Below are 16,942 nucleotides of genomic sequence, written 5' to 3'. Positions count from 1 at the left end.
AAATACATTCCTTTTTACGGCTGAGTAATATTCCACTGGATAGATGTACCAAAGCTTCTTTATCCATTCATCTGTTGATGGATATCTAGGTTGTTTCCATGTCTTAGCTATTGTAAATAGTGCTACAATGAATATTGGGATACATGTGTCTTTTTCTCTTTTGGTTTCCTGAGGGTATATGCCTAGTAGTGGCATTGCTGGATCATATGGTAGTTTTGTTTCTAGATTTTAAAGGAATCTCCATACTGTCTTCCATAGTGGTTGTATCAATTTACATTCCCACCGACCTAACTCACCCAGGACCCTGTGTTTCTCCATGTAATGTCAGGCAGTTGCTCCTTGAGCAACTCCCTGATGCCCAATGTCTCTGCTTGTGTTTTCCAGACCTCTGTAGTTTTCACTTCCTCTCCCAATGGGCTGATGTACTCGATCTTAGACCCACCACAATCATAGGAGAGAAAAGCCTTTCCATCCACCTGGCCTTGAACCACACACCATGGTTGCCTAGGTCTGGTCTGAGGATCAATGGTGAAATGATACGAAAGAGAGTGAGCATCTATGAAGGCAAAACACAGCAAGGGTGGGGTCGGGAAAAAGAGATCCATAGCCCTCCCAGCACCCCTCCACCCCTAGTTATGTGAGAGCAGAATAAAGCTGCAGGTCTGGGCTCTCTAAGCAAGGACCTCTCTGCCTGGCACCACCCTCAGCAGTTACAGGCTGAGGAAGAGGACGAAGCCTCTGTCAGGCAAGAAGCCATGCAACATTATGTCCACTCTGTTCACAAGGCCAACACCTAGCATTAGCCAACATATTTTTCTCCAGAGCTGTGCCAGGCCAGTTCAGAAGGAAAGCCCTAAACCTAGAGGACTGGCAGAATCTAGCCCAGTGTCCTGAGGGGAAATGGGGAGCATGGGAAGGCCGCTTCTGAGGAAGAGGGGTCAGGTGTGTGGTCACTATTGCACTCATCTCACACGCTAGCAAAGTAATGCTCAAAATTCTCCAAGCCAGGCTTCAACAGTATGTGAACTGTGAACTTCCAGATGTTCAAGCTGGGTTTAGAAAAGCCAGAGGAACCAGAGATCAAATTGCCAACATCTGTTGGATCATCAAAAAAGCAACAGAGTTCCAGAAAAACATCTATTTCTGCTTTATTAACTTCTGCTTATTAACTTAGGCTTTATTATTTACTTCTGCTTATTTATTTTTATGCCAAAGCCTTTGACTGTGTGGATCACAACAAACTGTGGAAAATTCTTCAAGAGATGGGAATATCAGACCATCTGACCTGCCTCCTGAGAAATCTATATGCAAGTCAAGAAGCAACAGTTAGAACTGGACATGGAACAACAGACTGTTTCCAATAGGAAAAGGAGTATGTCAACGCTGTATATTGTCACCCTGCTTATTTAACTTATATGCAGAGTACATCATGGAAATGCCAGGCTGGATGAAGCACAAACTGGAATCAAGATTGCCGGGAGAAATATCAATAACCTCAGATATGCAGATGACACCACCCTTATGGCAGAAAGTGAAAAACTAAAGAGCCTCTTGATGAAAGTGAAAGAGGAGAGTGAAAAAGTTGGCTTAAGATTCAACATTCAGAAAACTAAGATCATGGCATCTGGTCTTATCACTTCATGGCAAATAGATGGGGAAACAATGGAAACAGGGACAGACTTTATTTTTGGGGGCTCCAAAATCACTGTGGATGGTGACCGCAGCTATGAAATTAAAACACACTTGCTCCTTGGAAGAAAAGCTATGACCAATCCAGACACCATATTAAAAAGCAGAGACATTACTTTGCCAACAAAGGTCCGTCTAGTCAAAGCTGTGGTTTTTCCAGTAGTCATGTATGGATGTGAGAGTTGGACTATAAAGAAAGCTGAGTGCCAAAGAATTGATGCTTTTGAACTGAGATGTTGGAGATGACTCTTGAGAGTCCCTTGGACTGCAAGGAGATCCAGCTAGTCCATCCTAAAGGAAATCAATCCTAAATATTCATTGCAAGAACTGATGCTGAAACTGAAACTCCAATCCTTTGGCCACCTGATGCGAAGAGCTGATTCATTGGAAAAGACCCTGATGCTGGGAAAGATTGAAGGCGGGAGGAGAAGGGGACAACAGAGTATGATATGGTTGTATGGCATCATCGACTCGATGGACATGAGTTTGAGTAAGCTCCGAGAGTTGATGATGGACAGGAAGGCCTTGTGTGCTGCAGTCCATGGGGCCACATAGAGTCAGGAACGACTGAAAGACTGAACTGAACTGATACTTGGCTATACCTTATGAAAGTTCTTGGCTTAAATTCTTACTTGTGACTTTACTAATACGGTTGCATGAAGGGGAACCCCTTCCAGGGCCCAAGAGTGGGCTCCTGTGTAACACTTAGAAATGATTTGTCCGAGGAGACATATGTGCTGGCAAAGAAAGATACTGTATTGAGAAGGGGCACCCAGGCAGAGATCAGTAGGGTAAGGGAACTTAGGAGAACAGCTCTGTGATGTGGCTTACAGTCCTGCATTTTATGAAGTGGGATTAGTTTCCAGCTTTTCTTTGGCCAATCATTCTGAATTAGGGGCGCAGGCATTGCTCAGCCAAGATGGATGCCAGCAAGCAGGATTCTGGGAAGTGGTAGGACACATGGTGTCTCTTTTTGACTTTTCCCAAATGCTTCCAGTTGGTGGCTGCTTATTAGTTTCTTCTTCCTTATTAAGACTTCCTGTTGTAAAATAACTCATGCAAATAGTTACTATGGTGCCTGGCCAGGGTGGGCGGTTTCAGTCACTATGCTTTCCCTAACAAAAGGGCAGAAAAGTTTCCAGTCCGCCATGCTCCGTGGGAAAGACTAAGTGGAAAGGATGGATGAGAAGCATCTCCAACAGTTCAAGGATGACTTTTGCTGAAGGTCAGGAAAGGCGGTAATAGATGGTGTGCCCAGTGGGTTTCCAGCAGGAACAGGGAGGGAGAAGGTGGAAAGCGCAGATGCCAGGTGGGGTTCCTGTATGTCAGGAGCAAAGTTGGTGCAATAGTCAATCAGACTAGAGAGTCCCAGTGCACCCAGGGCCTGACTGCAGAGAGTACAATGCTGGTCAGTAGCAGAGGTCGATCCTAGAGGCAAATAGATAGGCAGCCAACTGGGATACAAACTGCATGACTGAAAGAAACAAAACAAAGGGAGACAAAACACAAGGCGGAATGATCATGAGGCTGAAAGCAGCCATCCCCAGAAGAAGTCTAGATCCTCTGCCAAGTTTCCAGAACTGAGTCGGGTCTGATACTCAGAATCCATTACTGCAGAGACTGAGAGAGATGCCAGGTCCCAGCAAGGAGGGCCCTTTCATCACCATGGCAAGTGCAAAAGTCCTGCTGGCCTTCCCCATCCTTGAAAGCCACCTGGTCATTGACCTGGGTAAGTGTACACCGGGAAGCAAGATACCCCCACATTCATATGGACCTACTGTGGGACTCACATCATGTCCGTGGATCTGAAGCTTCAGGACCCCCTGTCATTGAAGCGATACATAAGGTACTGGGTAGTGAATAGACATCTGTCCCAGGTCCTGCTCACAGAAGTGTCACTCGTCCACAGACCCACACAGTGCTCATTTCACACGCATTGTATTTGTAACATGAGTGCACAATCTTTGCAGTTAGTAAGTGATCACGGAGTGAGGTCTACCATAGTAGTGATTTCCACTTTCACACTTCTAACCTGACTCCTCACCCCCCAGTTGTATCTATAAACAATATCATATCCTGGAGGAAATGACAGAGATGAGTACCAACCTACAACCTCTCTACAGCTGCAGAGGTGTCATCCCTATGCTGTCTCCATTTAATTACCAGTGTGGCCATAGATTTTCTGTAATGGCACATCTGAAATATTTCAGGCTTTGGAGATCATAGGCCTCTGCTGCAACTGTTCTCCTTGCACAAAAGCAGTTACAGATGATTGGTGAATAATGAGCATGGCAGACCTGCTTCTTGGGCAGATGACCCAGCAGAAACTGTGACATTAGAGGTGTCTGTGGTCTGAAAGGTGCTATGTGCAGTATATGGCATTACTACTTGGCTGCTCACAACACAGACTCCTTGTGTCTTGAAGCAAGGCCATCCAACGTGCAGTGGGAAAGCCATACCATTTAAAAGTGGCTCCTGGTATGGTCCTGTGGTCTGACAGAGATGAAGCCTCTGGCCACGGAATGTCAGAGCTGCGCATCATGACCTGAGTTCACCAACCCCTAATCATTAGTTCAGATAGGCCAGCTCTCATAGCATAGAAGTGATTATCTGGTTTGGCATAACCAGGGCCACAGGGAAAATAAGACGTGCTAGCAAGTGGCCTAGATGTGATACCAGAATTGTGGCATGGCCACTACCCTCTACTTACACCTGTGGCTTCATGCAGTATCCCCTGTGACTCCTTGGACCAAGGAAGTCAGTCTACAGAGAAGGAGGGGGAACATTAGCCTTTAACTACCAGATCCACACTCCTATCACATTCACAACACCTAGAAGGTACAGGGCAAGTTTCTGGTTCATAAACACACAACTGAGGAACCCCTTGTTTAATTCCCTTTATTGCTGTTCAGTCACTCAGTCATGTCTGACTCTTTCCAACCTCATGGACTACAGCACGCCAGGCATCCCTGTCCTTCACCAACCCCCAGAGTTTGCTCAAACTCATGTCCATTGAGTCGGTGATGCCATCCAACTATCTCATCCTCTGTTGTCCTCTTCTCTTCCTGCCTTCAATCTTTCCCAGCATCAGGGTCTTTTCCAGTGTGTCAGCTCTTCGCCCTTCCATGGGATTCTCCAAGCAAGATACTGGAGTGTGTTGCCTTTTTCTTCTCCAGGGGACATATTCTGCATATAAGTTAAATAATCGGGGTGACAATATACAGCGCTGGCGTACCCCTTTCCCAATTTGGAGCCAGTCTGTTGTTCCATGTCCAGTTCTAACTGTTGCTTCCTGACCTGCATATAGGTTTCTCAAGAGGCAGGTCAGGTGGCCTGGTATTCCCATCTCTTTCAGAATTTTCCACAGTTCATTGTGATCCACACAGTCAAAGGCTTTAGAATAGTCAATGAAGCAGAAGTAGATATTTTTCTGGAATTCTCTTGCTTTTTCTATGATCCCGTGGATGTTGGCAATTTGATTTCTTGTTCCTCTGCATTTTCAAAATCCAGCTTGAACATCTTGGTTCAAGTACTGCTGAAGCCTGTGGAGACAGCAGCCTGTAATATTAATATTCATTAATTAAGACAAGAGTTGGAGAACTTTTTCTAAAGAAGACAGTAAATCTGTTTGTCTCTTCAGACAAACCAGATAGATTTTGTATCTGCATTTGTGTCCACTTAGAGACCTCCACATTTGTGAGACAACAGCAGCCAGAGAGAACATGAAAACCAACTGGGTTTCCCAGTGCAGGAGACACAGGAGATGTGGGTTCAGTCCATGGGTTCCCTGGAGGAGGAAATGGCAACTGTAGGGTAAGGGAGTTAGAGAAGGCAAGGTTCAGAAAAAGAATGAGACTGGCACTTTACAGGAACAGATCACCTTTAAAGAGGCGAGAAGGGGCAGCAGTCAGATTAGTGAGCTGCTGCACTAACCCAAGAAAAGAGTAAGTTTATATAGACATATAGGTGGAAGTCTACTGTCTTAAGGGGGCCTATTCTTCTTCAAGGTTGTTTGGAGTAGTTCTTGGGAGTAATCAACCTTAATGTTCATTTTTTTTCTTCAGGTGAAAGAGTTCTTTGTTTTGCATAGAATAGTGGGGAGGACCCGGAGGGGAATTTTAACTCCTGGTTATTTTGAGCCAAGAAACTTTCCTTCAGCAGCCCACTCCACAATTCTTGCTGGGATACTCCCATGGGCAGAGAAGCCTGGCAGAGGAGCCTGGTAGAGTACAGTCCTTGGGGTCAAAATGAATCAGACACATCAAACAACTAAGCATGACTAGGATTTAACCCCAGGACTGGTTGATCCATCCCCTAGGGAATTATCTACTGAATAACCATAAGGGGTTTGACTTAGGTCACACCTGAATGACCTATTGTGTGGATAACAACAAACTGTGGAAAATTCTTAAAGAAATGGGAATATCAGACCACCTTACCTGTCTCCTGAGAAACCTGTAGGCAGGTCAAGAAGCAACAGTTAGAACCGTACATGGAACAATGGACTGGTTCCAAATTGGGAAAGGAGTAATGTATATTGTCTGCATATTGTCACCCTGCTTATTTAACTTATACGCAGAGTACATCATGCGAAATGCTGGGCGGGATGAAGCACAAGCTGGAATCAAGATTGCTGGGAGAAATATCAATAACCTTAGATATGCAGGTGACACCACCCTTATAGCAGAAAGCAAAGAGGAGCTAAAGAGCTTCTTGATGAAAGTGAAAGAGAAGCATGAAAAAGCTGGCTTAAAACTCAACATTCAAAAAATGAAGATCATGGCATCCAGTCCCATCACTTCATGGCAAAGAGATGGGGAAGCAATGGAAACAGTGACAGACTTCATTTTCTTGGGCTCCAAAATCACTACAGATGGTGACTGCAGCCATGAAACTAAAATACGCCTGGTTCTTGGAAGAAGAGCTATGACCAACCCAGACACCATATTAAAAAGCAGAGATATTACTTTGCCAACAAAAGTCCATCTGGTCAAAGCTATGGTTTTTCCAATAGTCATGTATGGATGTGACAGTTGGACCATAAGGAAAGCTGAATGCCAAAGAATTGATGCTTTTGAACTGTGGTGTTGGAGAAGACTCTGTAGAATCCCTTGGATAGCAAGGAGATCAAACCAGTCCATCCTAAAGGAAATCAACCCTGAATATGTATTGGAAGGGCTGATGCTGAAGCTCCAGTAATCTGAGCACCTGATGTGAAGAACAGGACTGAGCGAGTGAACTGAACTGTTTCCACAGTCTGTAGACATGAATGTGAGACCAGAGGGCAGAAGTGGGTGTGCCCATCCTCACCCTCATGCCCCGAGTCATGCTTTGGGAGACTGGGCTCCTGTCTTTCCTAGAGGCCAGGTTGGGAGGCTTTTGCTGGGGCGAGTCCTCAAGCAAGATGATAAGATGTCAGGTGATAGAGGGCATGTTTAGGATCTGTACATAGATGAGAAAGTTGGAGGCCCTGGGCTTCTTGGGATGCACAGAGATGAGTAATAAATGGTGCTGTAACCAAGCAGGACCCTGAGGAAGGAGCCTTCTAGGAACAGATTCCACCCATTCCCTGGACTCCTTCCCCCTGCACCTCCTCCCCAATCATCACAACATGACCGAGTCCCCCCAGCCCTCCCCTCCACCCCAGTGGGTTTGGTCCTTCAGGACGGCCACCTGTTGCCCCCCCCCCCCAACCCCTGCTCCAGTGGCTACAAATTCTGGATGGGTGGGCTGGGGGAGGGGGGCTGCAGGAGCATTTTCTGCCACTGCCCTGGCTCCCACATCTCTCTGCCTCACCTCCCTTCCAGCTGGGATTACTTTTTCACCCAAATCATCTCTTTTCCTGCCAGGAGGAAAGGAGCCTGCAGAGGTTTAAGAGGAGGGAGGGTGGCACCCCACTGGGAAAGTTTCCAGGATGCCCAGGACACCCCCACTGCTCTCCTGGGTTCACCCCGAACTCACAGCCTCGGGGGGCCATGCAGAACCAGAGAGGAGCAGCACCAGGAAACCAAGACCAACCTTGGAACAGTGGTCCAAGACATACCACCTGGAGCCTGGAGACGACCCAACTCAGCGGACTGAGACCCTGCTTGGATGAGAAGGAATGAGAGGAAAAGAGATTTTCCAGTTCCTGCAGCAAAATGGGGAAGTGGGCATGGGGCCTCCTTCTCTGGTCATACCACTCCTCACATCATCCATGCCCCAACAGCTGCCCATTCCTGCAGTTTCCAATCATTCCAAACCTGTCTCCTGCCCCTCTTCCTTTTTTTCACCACATGGTTCTTCTGATACCTCAGCTTTCCTCCTCTCCATTCTCAGTTTTAGTCATTCCGAAACTGAGTCATTTTCAGCTCCAAAATCCCTGTGGATAGTGAGTGCATCCATGAAATTAAAAGACACTTGCTCCTGGGAAGGAAAGTGAAGAGAAACCTAGACAGCGTATGAAATGCAGAGACATCACTTTGCCAACAAATGTCTGTCTAGTCAAAGCAATGATTTTTCCAGTAGTCATGTATGGATGTGAAAGTTGGACCATAAAGGAGGCTGAGGGCCGAAGAATTGATGGTTTTGAACTTCAGTGCTGAAAAGACTCCTGAGAGTCCCTTGGACTGCAAGGAGATCAAACCATTCAGTTCTAAAAGAAATCCGTCCTGAAGAGTCATTGGAAGGACTGATGCTGAAGCTGAAACTCCAATACTTTGGCCACCTGATGCGAATAGCTGACTCATTGAAAAGACCCTGATGTTGGGAAAGATTGAAGGCAAAAGAAGAGAGCAGCACAGGGTGTGATGGTTAGATAGCTTCACCACCTCAGTGAACAGAGTTTGACCAAACTCTGGGAGATAGTGAAATACAGAGGAGCCTAGTATCCTGCATTCTGTGGGGTCGCAGGAGTCAGACGTGACTGAACAACAACGTGAAAGGGATAGAAGACAGCCACTACCTGCAGTGCCATCAACAGTACGTTCTCTAGTTGTTTCTGTTCCAGGGGAGCCCAGGACATTTTGTGGACCAATGTAATTGCTCTTTAGAAAAAGTTTGAGGACTCAGCTTGGAGTGTCTCTTTCCAAGTTTGGCAGGGAGACTGGGATCCAGAGCCGCCACTGTCGGCCACCTGGAGACGTCTTAAGGTTTTTTGTTCTCCAAATGACACTCGTAACCACTATGAAAGACTTTTTTTCCCCTTGGTGTTTGTCTCATTCGTTTTCTTTTGCACAACCTCCAACCAGTGTTTTAATATCTCAGAATTCTCATCTCAGGGCTCTCTGGTGATGAAGAGTGAAGCCAGAGACTGACAAGGCCTCCTAATTCTTGGTAAATAGGTAAATAGGTCCTTGTCTTTGGTCATTATTTCCATCCAAAGAGATTGTTAATGACCTAGAGAGGTCAAAGCCTGTGACAGAGGGCTCCATCTCTTTGTTATCATGGGGCTGCTGGCCTTTGCTGACTTCAGGAGTAACTGAGCCCTGAAGTAGGAGTGTGCTGAAACCTTAGCACAGGCAGTGCCCCATTTCATGTCTTCTCATTCAGTGAGGCTGGGATTCCTATTGACATATGTGGAAACTACACGTGCAGAAGTTTAAGAAAGAAACACAAAGCGATCAGATAATTTCACCATGACCACTGTTTTGGAAGTATGTTCTGTTGCTGACACCCATTAAAATCACCTGCTGGTTGATTCCACTCCCATCTGGGGTCTGCACTGTGTCCAGGTGCCAGGAGCATGCACGGGTGGGGGTGGCCAAGCCTGTCCAGAGAGCCCCGTCTCCCCCCACCTGGCTGTCCTGACCAGGACTCTAATGCTGTCCTTCTGCCTTTCTCCTGCTCTCCTAGTCATTTGCCTCTTCACCAGCCTCCTCCACTGAGGTTACCAGGTCCCCCGTGTTGCCTCTTCCCAGGAATTAAACCCAGGCCCCTGTCCTCCAGGCCTGTGCATGAGAACCTTTCCCTGACACACAGATCACCTGCTTAGGCTCAGGACTGAAGCGAGTAAAGAATCAATCTGCTCCCTTTACTCCTGTCCTGATCCTCCCTCATGGGGCAGGTCCAGGGAGGAGGGGCCTTGCTTCCTGACAGCCTTGAGGGGTTTCAGGGAAACCTCTTTCCTTCACTCCCCTCAGCCTCAGAGCCAGCAGCACACACAGCTCTAAGGACCAGGGTCCCTGCCCCCCATCTCTTCCTGGTCCCCCCAGTAGGGCACCTCCACCCCAGCTCAGGCCCACTCATCCTGTCACCTCTGTTCAAGGCAAGGCCTCTCAGTGATGGAGGCTCTGGGTCCCCAGGAGGCTGGTGGCGTGCAGGCCACAGGCTGAGTCACAACTGCTGCTGCTCCTGGAGCACAGGCCTGGCCTCTGCCCTTCCCACAGTCTCTGCTGTGGGGCTCCTGCCTTGCCTGCTTGACCCAGGCCACTTCCTGTGAGAACGGGCCTTTGGAGTTGGGTCTGCAGTTCTTGCTCTCAGGTGATATGGAGTCTTATTCACCTGCTCATTTCCAGGATGAGGAGGTTCAGTGAGGGGCAGGGGTTGGGTGGGATTCACCTTCCCCGGCCTCACACCAGGCCCTGTGCCCCTGCCTTCCCTCTGAATTCTGCCCTCAGTACCTGTTCCTGGAAAGGACTCAGCCCAGGAAGACAGTTATGATGAAACCGGTGAGGAGCACGGGGAGGATCCAGGTGATGTGCCTGATGGCTGGGGCCGAGGAGTTGACTCTGAGGGGAGCTTCAGCTGGTGATGCTGTAAGGAAAGTGAGAGTGAAGCCCTTGTCCCGACCTCTAAACTAAGCAGATGCCTTCTCAGCCCCCCGGACCCGGGTACCCTACTATGGAGTCATTAGTGCATAATTTCTTTACAATGCTGTGTTGGTTTCTGTTGTAGGACCATGCAAATCAGCCATAATTAGATACATATATCCCCTCCATCCTGAACCTTCTTTCCCGCTCCCATCCCACCCCTCTAGGTCATCACATAGCGCCAGCCTGGGCTCCCTGTGTTATATAGCATTTTCCCACTGGTTAGCTATTTTCCACATCATAGTACGTATATACGTCACTGCTACCGTCTCAGTTTGTCCCACCCTGCCCTTCCCCTGCTCTGTTCACAAGTCTGTCTCTGTGTCATGCAGTCATTTGAATCAACCATATGGCAGCCCCTGTGACAGGTCCTGAGGTGAGATGGAGGAAGGGAGGCGCCCCATCTCCACAGAGCTCAGACAGTGAATGGGCGAGCAAGGGTCCCCACGCAGCCCCTCAGTCCTGCATGACGTCAGATGAGGCGACACGAGGATGGGAACAGATTAAGTCCTCTCAGGAGCTGATGTTTGAGGCGGTATTGACAGATTTCCAGAACTAGAATAGTCAATATTTTTAAAGAGTTTGTAGAGAGAGGGTCAGTAAGAAGGAAATCTCTAGAATCAGAGTGGTGCCCTCATGTTAGGGGTCAGCAAGAATCCATGTACAATGGTTCAAAGGCCTGTGATGTGAGGGACAGATGTCAGGAGGCGGAAGAGGAAAGAGGATCACAGAGCATCCCCAGGGCCATTGTTGTCCCAGGAACTGTTCAGCTTGAATAGATCACTTTCACACACACACACACACACACACAGAGGGGTGGGTCCATGCCCCTTTGAGTGGACTACCACTGCTTTCTTCTAGTCTCACTTACCCGTGGTCTTCAACATTTCCTCCCAATGCACCAAGAAATCCTGAAGCCAGACCCGACAGTCTCCCATGGAGACCTTCTTGAAGAAGTTGGTCACAGCTCTGTCCTTCTCCCACTTCTCTCTCATCCGCCTCCCTCCAGAATGAACCTCTGTCCAGTGTCCATTCTCCGAATCAAAGAGGAGGCACATTTGTCCACTGAAGCCGAACTGCCAGGATCCACTGATGTGTCCATCATCTTCACACCGACATGTCATCCTGCCCTGCAGGGTGAGAGGGTCTGCCCCCGCCGTGGCAAAGAGCTCAGCCTCTGGGCTTGACAGATTCTTTGCCCCACCTGGGTCCACCTCCCCTGAGCCCAGCTAATCTGGCCCTGTTCCCTCCTCCAAGGCCTGCTCCTTCCACTGGACTACTAGGGAAGGAACAATATCCTCCATTTTATTCTTTACCCAAAAACAATGAAAGAGTTTAAGCCCCCAGTCTGCTCCTTCTGCACTTGGACTTTCTAACTCACCTGTGACCGTGCGTTTCTCTGACGTAACATCAGGCAGTTGTTCCCTGAGCAAGTCCCCGATGTCTCTGAGTGTTTCAGTCTGTGTTTCCCAGGCCTTTGTCGTTTTCACCTCCTCCCCCAATGGGCTTGTGAATTGGATCTTAGCACGACCACAGTCATAGGAGAGAAAAACCTTTCCGTCCACCTGGCCTTGAACCACACACCATGGTTGTCCAGGTCTGGGCTGAGAATCGACGGTAAAGTTATAGCAAAGAGAGTGAGCATCTGTGAAGGCAAAAGGCAGGTGAGGGCAGGGTTGGCAGAAAAAGGCCCATAGGCCTCCTCCCCTCAGTTACGTGAGAGCAGAGTAAAGGAGCAGGGCTGGCCTGGCAAAGCAAGCATGGTCCCTCCTGCTCCATCCCTGACACTCCATAGAGCCAGTGCCCCTCCCTTCCTTGTGGAGAAGGAAAGGTCCCCTGCTGGGCAGAAACTGCACATCCTGGATATAGCCCCTTGCCCACCAGTCAGTACCCAGGGTTGACCAACACACAGCCTTGCTGGATTACATGCCAGACAGTCTGCAGGAAAAGCCTAGGTGGAAGAGGACTTTCAGAATCGAACCCAGTGTCCTGCCAGAGATGGAGAGCATGTGGGGGCTGCTTCTGAGGAGCATTTCATTTTTAGAACAGAGCCTCTTTTCAGAACGCATCCCTGGAGAAGGAAGCCACGTTCCAGTGAGGAGTGCCCTTTCATCGCCACAGTAAGCCCGAAAGTCCTTTCCTTCTTTTCCAATGAGCCACATGACCATGGACTCAGGTAAGTGAACCTGAAGAAGCAGAAACTACTCCCACATTCATGTTGGACCTGGCATGTTACTAGCATTATGCACAGGGACTGAAGTATCATCATGGCCTCCCTGTTTCTGAAGTGAGGCTCGGGGCTCCAGGCAGTCAGTGGATAGCTGTGCCTGGTAACAGTGGATAGCTGTCCCTGCTAAGAGTGCTTGTCCCTGGGTCCACAGATCCACACCACCCTCATTTCACATCGCCTGGATTTCTGACATGAATGGACAATCTTTGTAGTTAGTAAAGTAAAGTAATGCTCAAAATTCTCCAAGCCAGGCTTCAGCAATACGTGAACCGTGAACTTCCAGATGTTCAAGCTGGTTTTAGAAAAGGCAGAGGAACCAGAGATCAAATTGCCAACATCCGCTGCATCATCCTAAAAGCACGAGAGTTTCAGAAAAACATCTATTTCTGCTTTATTGACTATGCCAAAGCCTTTGACTGTGTGGATCACAATCAACTGTGGAAAATTCTGAAAGAGATGGAAATACCGGACCACCTGACCTGCCTCTTGAGAAACCTGTATGCAGGTCAGGAAGCAACAGTTAGAACTGGACTTGGAACAACAGACTGGTTCCAAATAGGAAAAGGAGTCTGTCAAGGCTGTATATTGTCACCCCGATTATTTAACTTATCTGCAGAGTACATCATCAGAAACACTGAGCTGTTGGAAGCACAAGCTGGAATCAAGATTGCTGGAAGAAATATCAATAACCTCAGATATGCAGATGACACCACCCTTATGGCAGACAGTGAAGAGGAACTAAAAAGCCTCTTGATGAAAGTGAAAATGGAGAGTGAAAAAGTTGGCTTAAAGCTCAACATTCAGAAAACGAAGATCATGGCATCTGCTCCCATCACTTCATGGCAAATAGATGGAGAAACAGTGGAAACAGTGTCAGACTTTTTATTTTTGGGGGCTCCAAAATCACTGCAGATGGTGATTGCAGCTATGTAATTAAAAGAGGCTTACTCCTTGGAAGGAAAGTTATGGCCAGCCTAGACAGCATATTAAAGAGCAAAGACATTACTTTGTCAACAAAGGTCCATCTAGTCATTGCTATGATTTTTCCAGTGGTCATGTATGGATCTGAGAGCTGGACTACAAAGAAAGCTGAGCGCAGAAGTATTGATGCTTTTGAACTGTCATGTTCGAGAAGACTGTTGAGAGTCCCTTGGACTGCAAGGAGATCCAACCAGTCCATCCTAAAGGAGATCAGTCCTGGGTGTTCATTGGAAGGACTGATGTTGAAGCTGAAACTCTAATCCTTTGGCCACCTGACTCGAAGAGCTGACTCATTTGAAAAGACCCTGATGCTGGGAAAGCTTGAAGGCAGGAGGAGAAGGGGACGACAGAGGATGAGATGGTTGGATGGCATCACTGACTCAATGGATATGGGTTTGTGTGGACTCTGGGAGTTGGTGATGGACAGGGAGGCTTGGCGTGCTGCAGTTCATGGGGTCGCAAAGAGTCAGACACGACTGAGCGACTAAACTGATAAAAACTGATCTCCCTGGATATCTCAATATCCTTCACCTTAGCTTTTGTCTCCAAAAAGTGACACTTTTCAACTCCCACTCCTCTCTCCCAAGGGTACAATAACTGGAGATGGGAGCTGCACTGCTGGGTGTGTCGCCTCTCAGATGCTGAGTCATCTGCAACATGGCTTGGGACGTGTTGGGAACTACTGGGACAGGATCATAAATAGTTCTGCTAGTGATTCTGTACAAACTGAAGTTTTTACTTCAAATTTTTTGTGGCACATTTTTCATCGTTTCAACGTTAAGACTGTAAAGCTTTTTGAAGACTACTGTCAAGTGGAGCTGCACTGGAAGATTAAAAGATTCTTATAACCTCAGAATCTACTTTGCCAGAACAAAAACTCAGTCCGAAACACAGACACAATGCGTGGCCACTGCCCCCGAGTAGAAACGATGAAGAGGGAATTCCCACGAAATTGTTTACTTGGAAACCTGCTTTATGTTCAAACTGACTCTGTAAGCCAAGTGAAGGGCAGGGAATTTGTCTCGCTGGGTATTAACAGGTTAAAGGATTAGTGTTAATCGCTCAGTCCTGTCTGACTCTGCGACCCCATGGACTGACTGTAGCCCTCCAGGCTCCTCTGTCTATGGGATTCTCCAGGCAAGAAGACTGGAGTAGGTTGCCATTCCCTTCTCCAGGGGATCCTCCCAACTCAGGAATCAAACCAGGCAGATTCTTTACCCAAATAAGATCATTTCTCACACAATGAAGTTATGCATCAAGACCGAAGAGCCAACACACCCGGTTCTCGCTAAGGTAGAGGGTCGCGCTGACCTCCCTCCCCCAGCCCCTTCCCCCCACCATCTCCCCGGACCCCGGCAGCTGGTGGCAGGGCGCTGGGAGCTGGAGGGGCGGGGCCTCGCGTGGCTGGCGCGAGCGCAGCAGAGCCAGCAGGAGCAGCACCGGCGGCAGCGGCAGCCCGCAGGATGCGCGGCCCCGGGTAAGGCCGAGCAGATCCGTCCCGCTTGGGACCGCGCCTCCGCCGCCCAGGAGAAGCTGGGCCGCCGCGGGCCGTCGCCACCGCCGCCCGCGAGCCCTTCACAGACCCGAGCTTCGGCCGCCGCGCAGCTCATCTCGTCCTAGCACGTGGCAGCCAGCCGCGGCCGCCACTTCCGCGCTCTCAATCTCGGCCCTGCCTTCTCTGCAGCCCCGTCCGTTCTGCAGGTGAAATGTATTACCTGTAAAGAGCTCTGGTCTTACAAGGACAGAGAGCGGTACCGATCTGAAGGGTTTGTGTGAGCAGATGGGGTCGGGGGAGGGCGTGCTCTTTGAGGAGTTACCTGGGTCTCTTCTCCCGGGGACGGCCACCTGTCCCAAACCCCCTGGCTCCAGGGCTCCCACTTCGCAAGGGCAGGCCGGGGTCTTGAGGGCAGCATTTCCTGCTGCTTTCTCGCCACCTTTTCTACCAACTTCACCTCCGAAACTCCCGGCACCAACCACTGTTTCACCAAAGTCACCTCTTTTTTGGCCCAGAGGGTGGGTAACCAGCCCGGGAAAGCCCCCCACCCCAGGAGCAAAGGGGCCAGGGGAAGGGACAGAGGAGGGCGGGGGTCACACAGCACAAAGTTTCCCTAACCCCCTCGTATACCCCCATCCCCTTCCCGGGTTAAGTCATTCCCTCCACCCCTCCACCCACAACCGAGGAGTTCATCCCTGAACTCACCGCCTGGCGTCGCGCTGAACGGGTAAAACAGAAGTAGAAGCAGAAAGCAAAGACCGGGCTTGAAACCCCGGATCCAGGCCATTGTCACCTCATCCCAATTTCGCAGGAATGCTAGGTTGCCGGTTGGAAGTGGGGATTATCTGAGACCTAGCTGGCTCTGGCTGGTTTCTTTGTGCCTGCTCCTTTCCAGCGGCACGCCTCTGGGTCCCGCCCGCTGGGCTGGGCTGAACCAACTTGGCCAGGCTTGTCCTGAAAGACCGGCTGGTTCCTGATTGCCAGTTGCTGTGTCCCATCCCTTCCCTCTAGAATCATGGGCTCATAGCTAGAATCTTTGCAGTCAGATGGCATGGGGAAGCCTTACAAATAGCTGTGAAAAGAAGAGAAGCGAAAAGCAAAGGAGAAAAGGAAAGATATAAACATGTGAATGCAGAGTTCCAAAGAATAGCAAGGAGAGATAAGAAATCCTTCCTCGTCAATGAATGCAAAGAAATAGAGGAAAACAACAGAATGGGAAAGACTAGAGATCTCTTGAAGAAAATGAGAGATACCAAGGGAACATTTCATGCAAAGATGGGCTCGATAAAGGACAGAAACGGTATGGACCTAACAGAAGCAGAAGATATTAAAAAGAGGTGGCAAGAATACACAGAAGAACTGTACAAAAAAGATCTTCATGACCAAGATAATCACGATGGTGTAATCACTCACCTAAAGCCAGACATCCTGGAATGTGAAGTCAAGTGGGCTTTAGAAGGCATCACTACGAACAAAGCTAGTGGAGGTGATGGAATTCCAGTGGAGCTATTTCAAACCCTGAAAGATGATGCTGTGAAAGTGCTACACTCACTATGCCAGCAAATTTGGAAAACTCAGCAGTGGCCACAGGACTGGAAAAGGTCAGTTTTCATTCCAATCCCAAAGAAAGGCAATGCCAAAGAATGCTCAAACTACCGCACAATTGCACTCATCTCACACGCTAGTAAAGTAATACTCAAAATTCTCCAAGCTAGGCTTCAGCAAGACATGAACTGTGAACTTCCAGATGTTCAAGCT

At 48.6% G+C, this 16,942-nt stretch overlaps 1 protein-coding gene across 2 annotated transcripts; it reads right to left on the bottom strand.

Annotated features, from left to right (window-relative positions):
* Positions 1–902: 902 nt before the first annotated feature.
* On the bottom strand, positions 903–16,274 carry LOC100336795 (UL16-binding protein 3). Of its 2 annotated transcripts, none has more exons than XM_024997061.2 (5): positions 15,890–16,274; positions 11,860–12,123; positions 11,350–11,625; positions 10,290–10,422; positions 903–5,247 (listed from the first exon to the last, which is right to left on the bottom strand). In XM_024997061.2, exons 1-4 carry the CDS (start codon positions 15,969–15,971, stop codon positions 10,307–10,309), a joined length of 738 nt encoding a protein of 245 aa, XP_024852829.1. In that variant the 5' UTR covers positions 15,972–16,274; the 3' UTR covers positions 903–5,247; positions 10,290–10,306. The 2 variants fall into 2 exon arrangements, with proteins under 2 accessions (XP_024852829.1, XP_059745912.1); XM_059889929.1 differs by having other exon boundaries at positions 903–5,231; positions 15,890–16,273.
* Between the last annotated feature and the right edge of the window lie 668 nt (positions 16,275–16,942).

The sequence above is a fragment of the Bos taurus genome, chromosome 9, assembly GCF_002263795.3.
Source record: "Bos taurus isolate L1 Dominette 01449 registration number 42190680 breed Hereford chromosome 9, ARS-UCD2.0, whole genome shotgun sequence".
Classification (NCBI taxonomy): Eukaryota; Metazoa; Chordata; class Mammalia; order Artiodactyla; family Bovidae; genus Bos; species Bos taurus.
Note: the sequence above shows the minus strand (reverse complement) of the source record. Positions and strands in the feature narration are given on the sequence as shown.

Coding starts and splice junctions, on each gene's coding strand:
- LOC100336795 (XM_024997061.2), bottom strand. CDS start 15,971: ATGGCCTGGATCCGGGGTTTCAAGCCCGGTCTTTGCTTTCTGCTTCTA. Junction 12,124..15,889: donor GTTCAGCGCGACGCCAGGCG/GTGAGTTCAGGG, acceptor TTGCCTTCACAG/ATGCTCACTCTCTTTGCTAT. Junction 10,423..11,349: donor GGAAATGTTGAAGACCACGG/GTAAGTGAGACT, acceptor CTTTCCTTACAG/CATCACCAGCTGAAGCTCCC.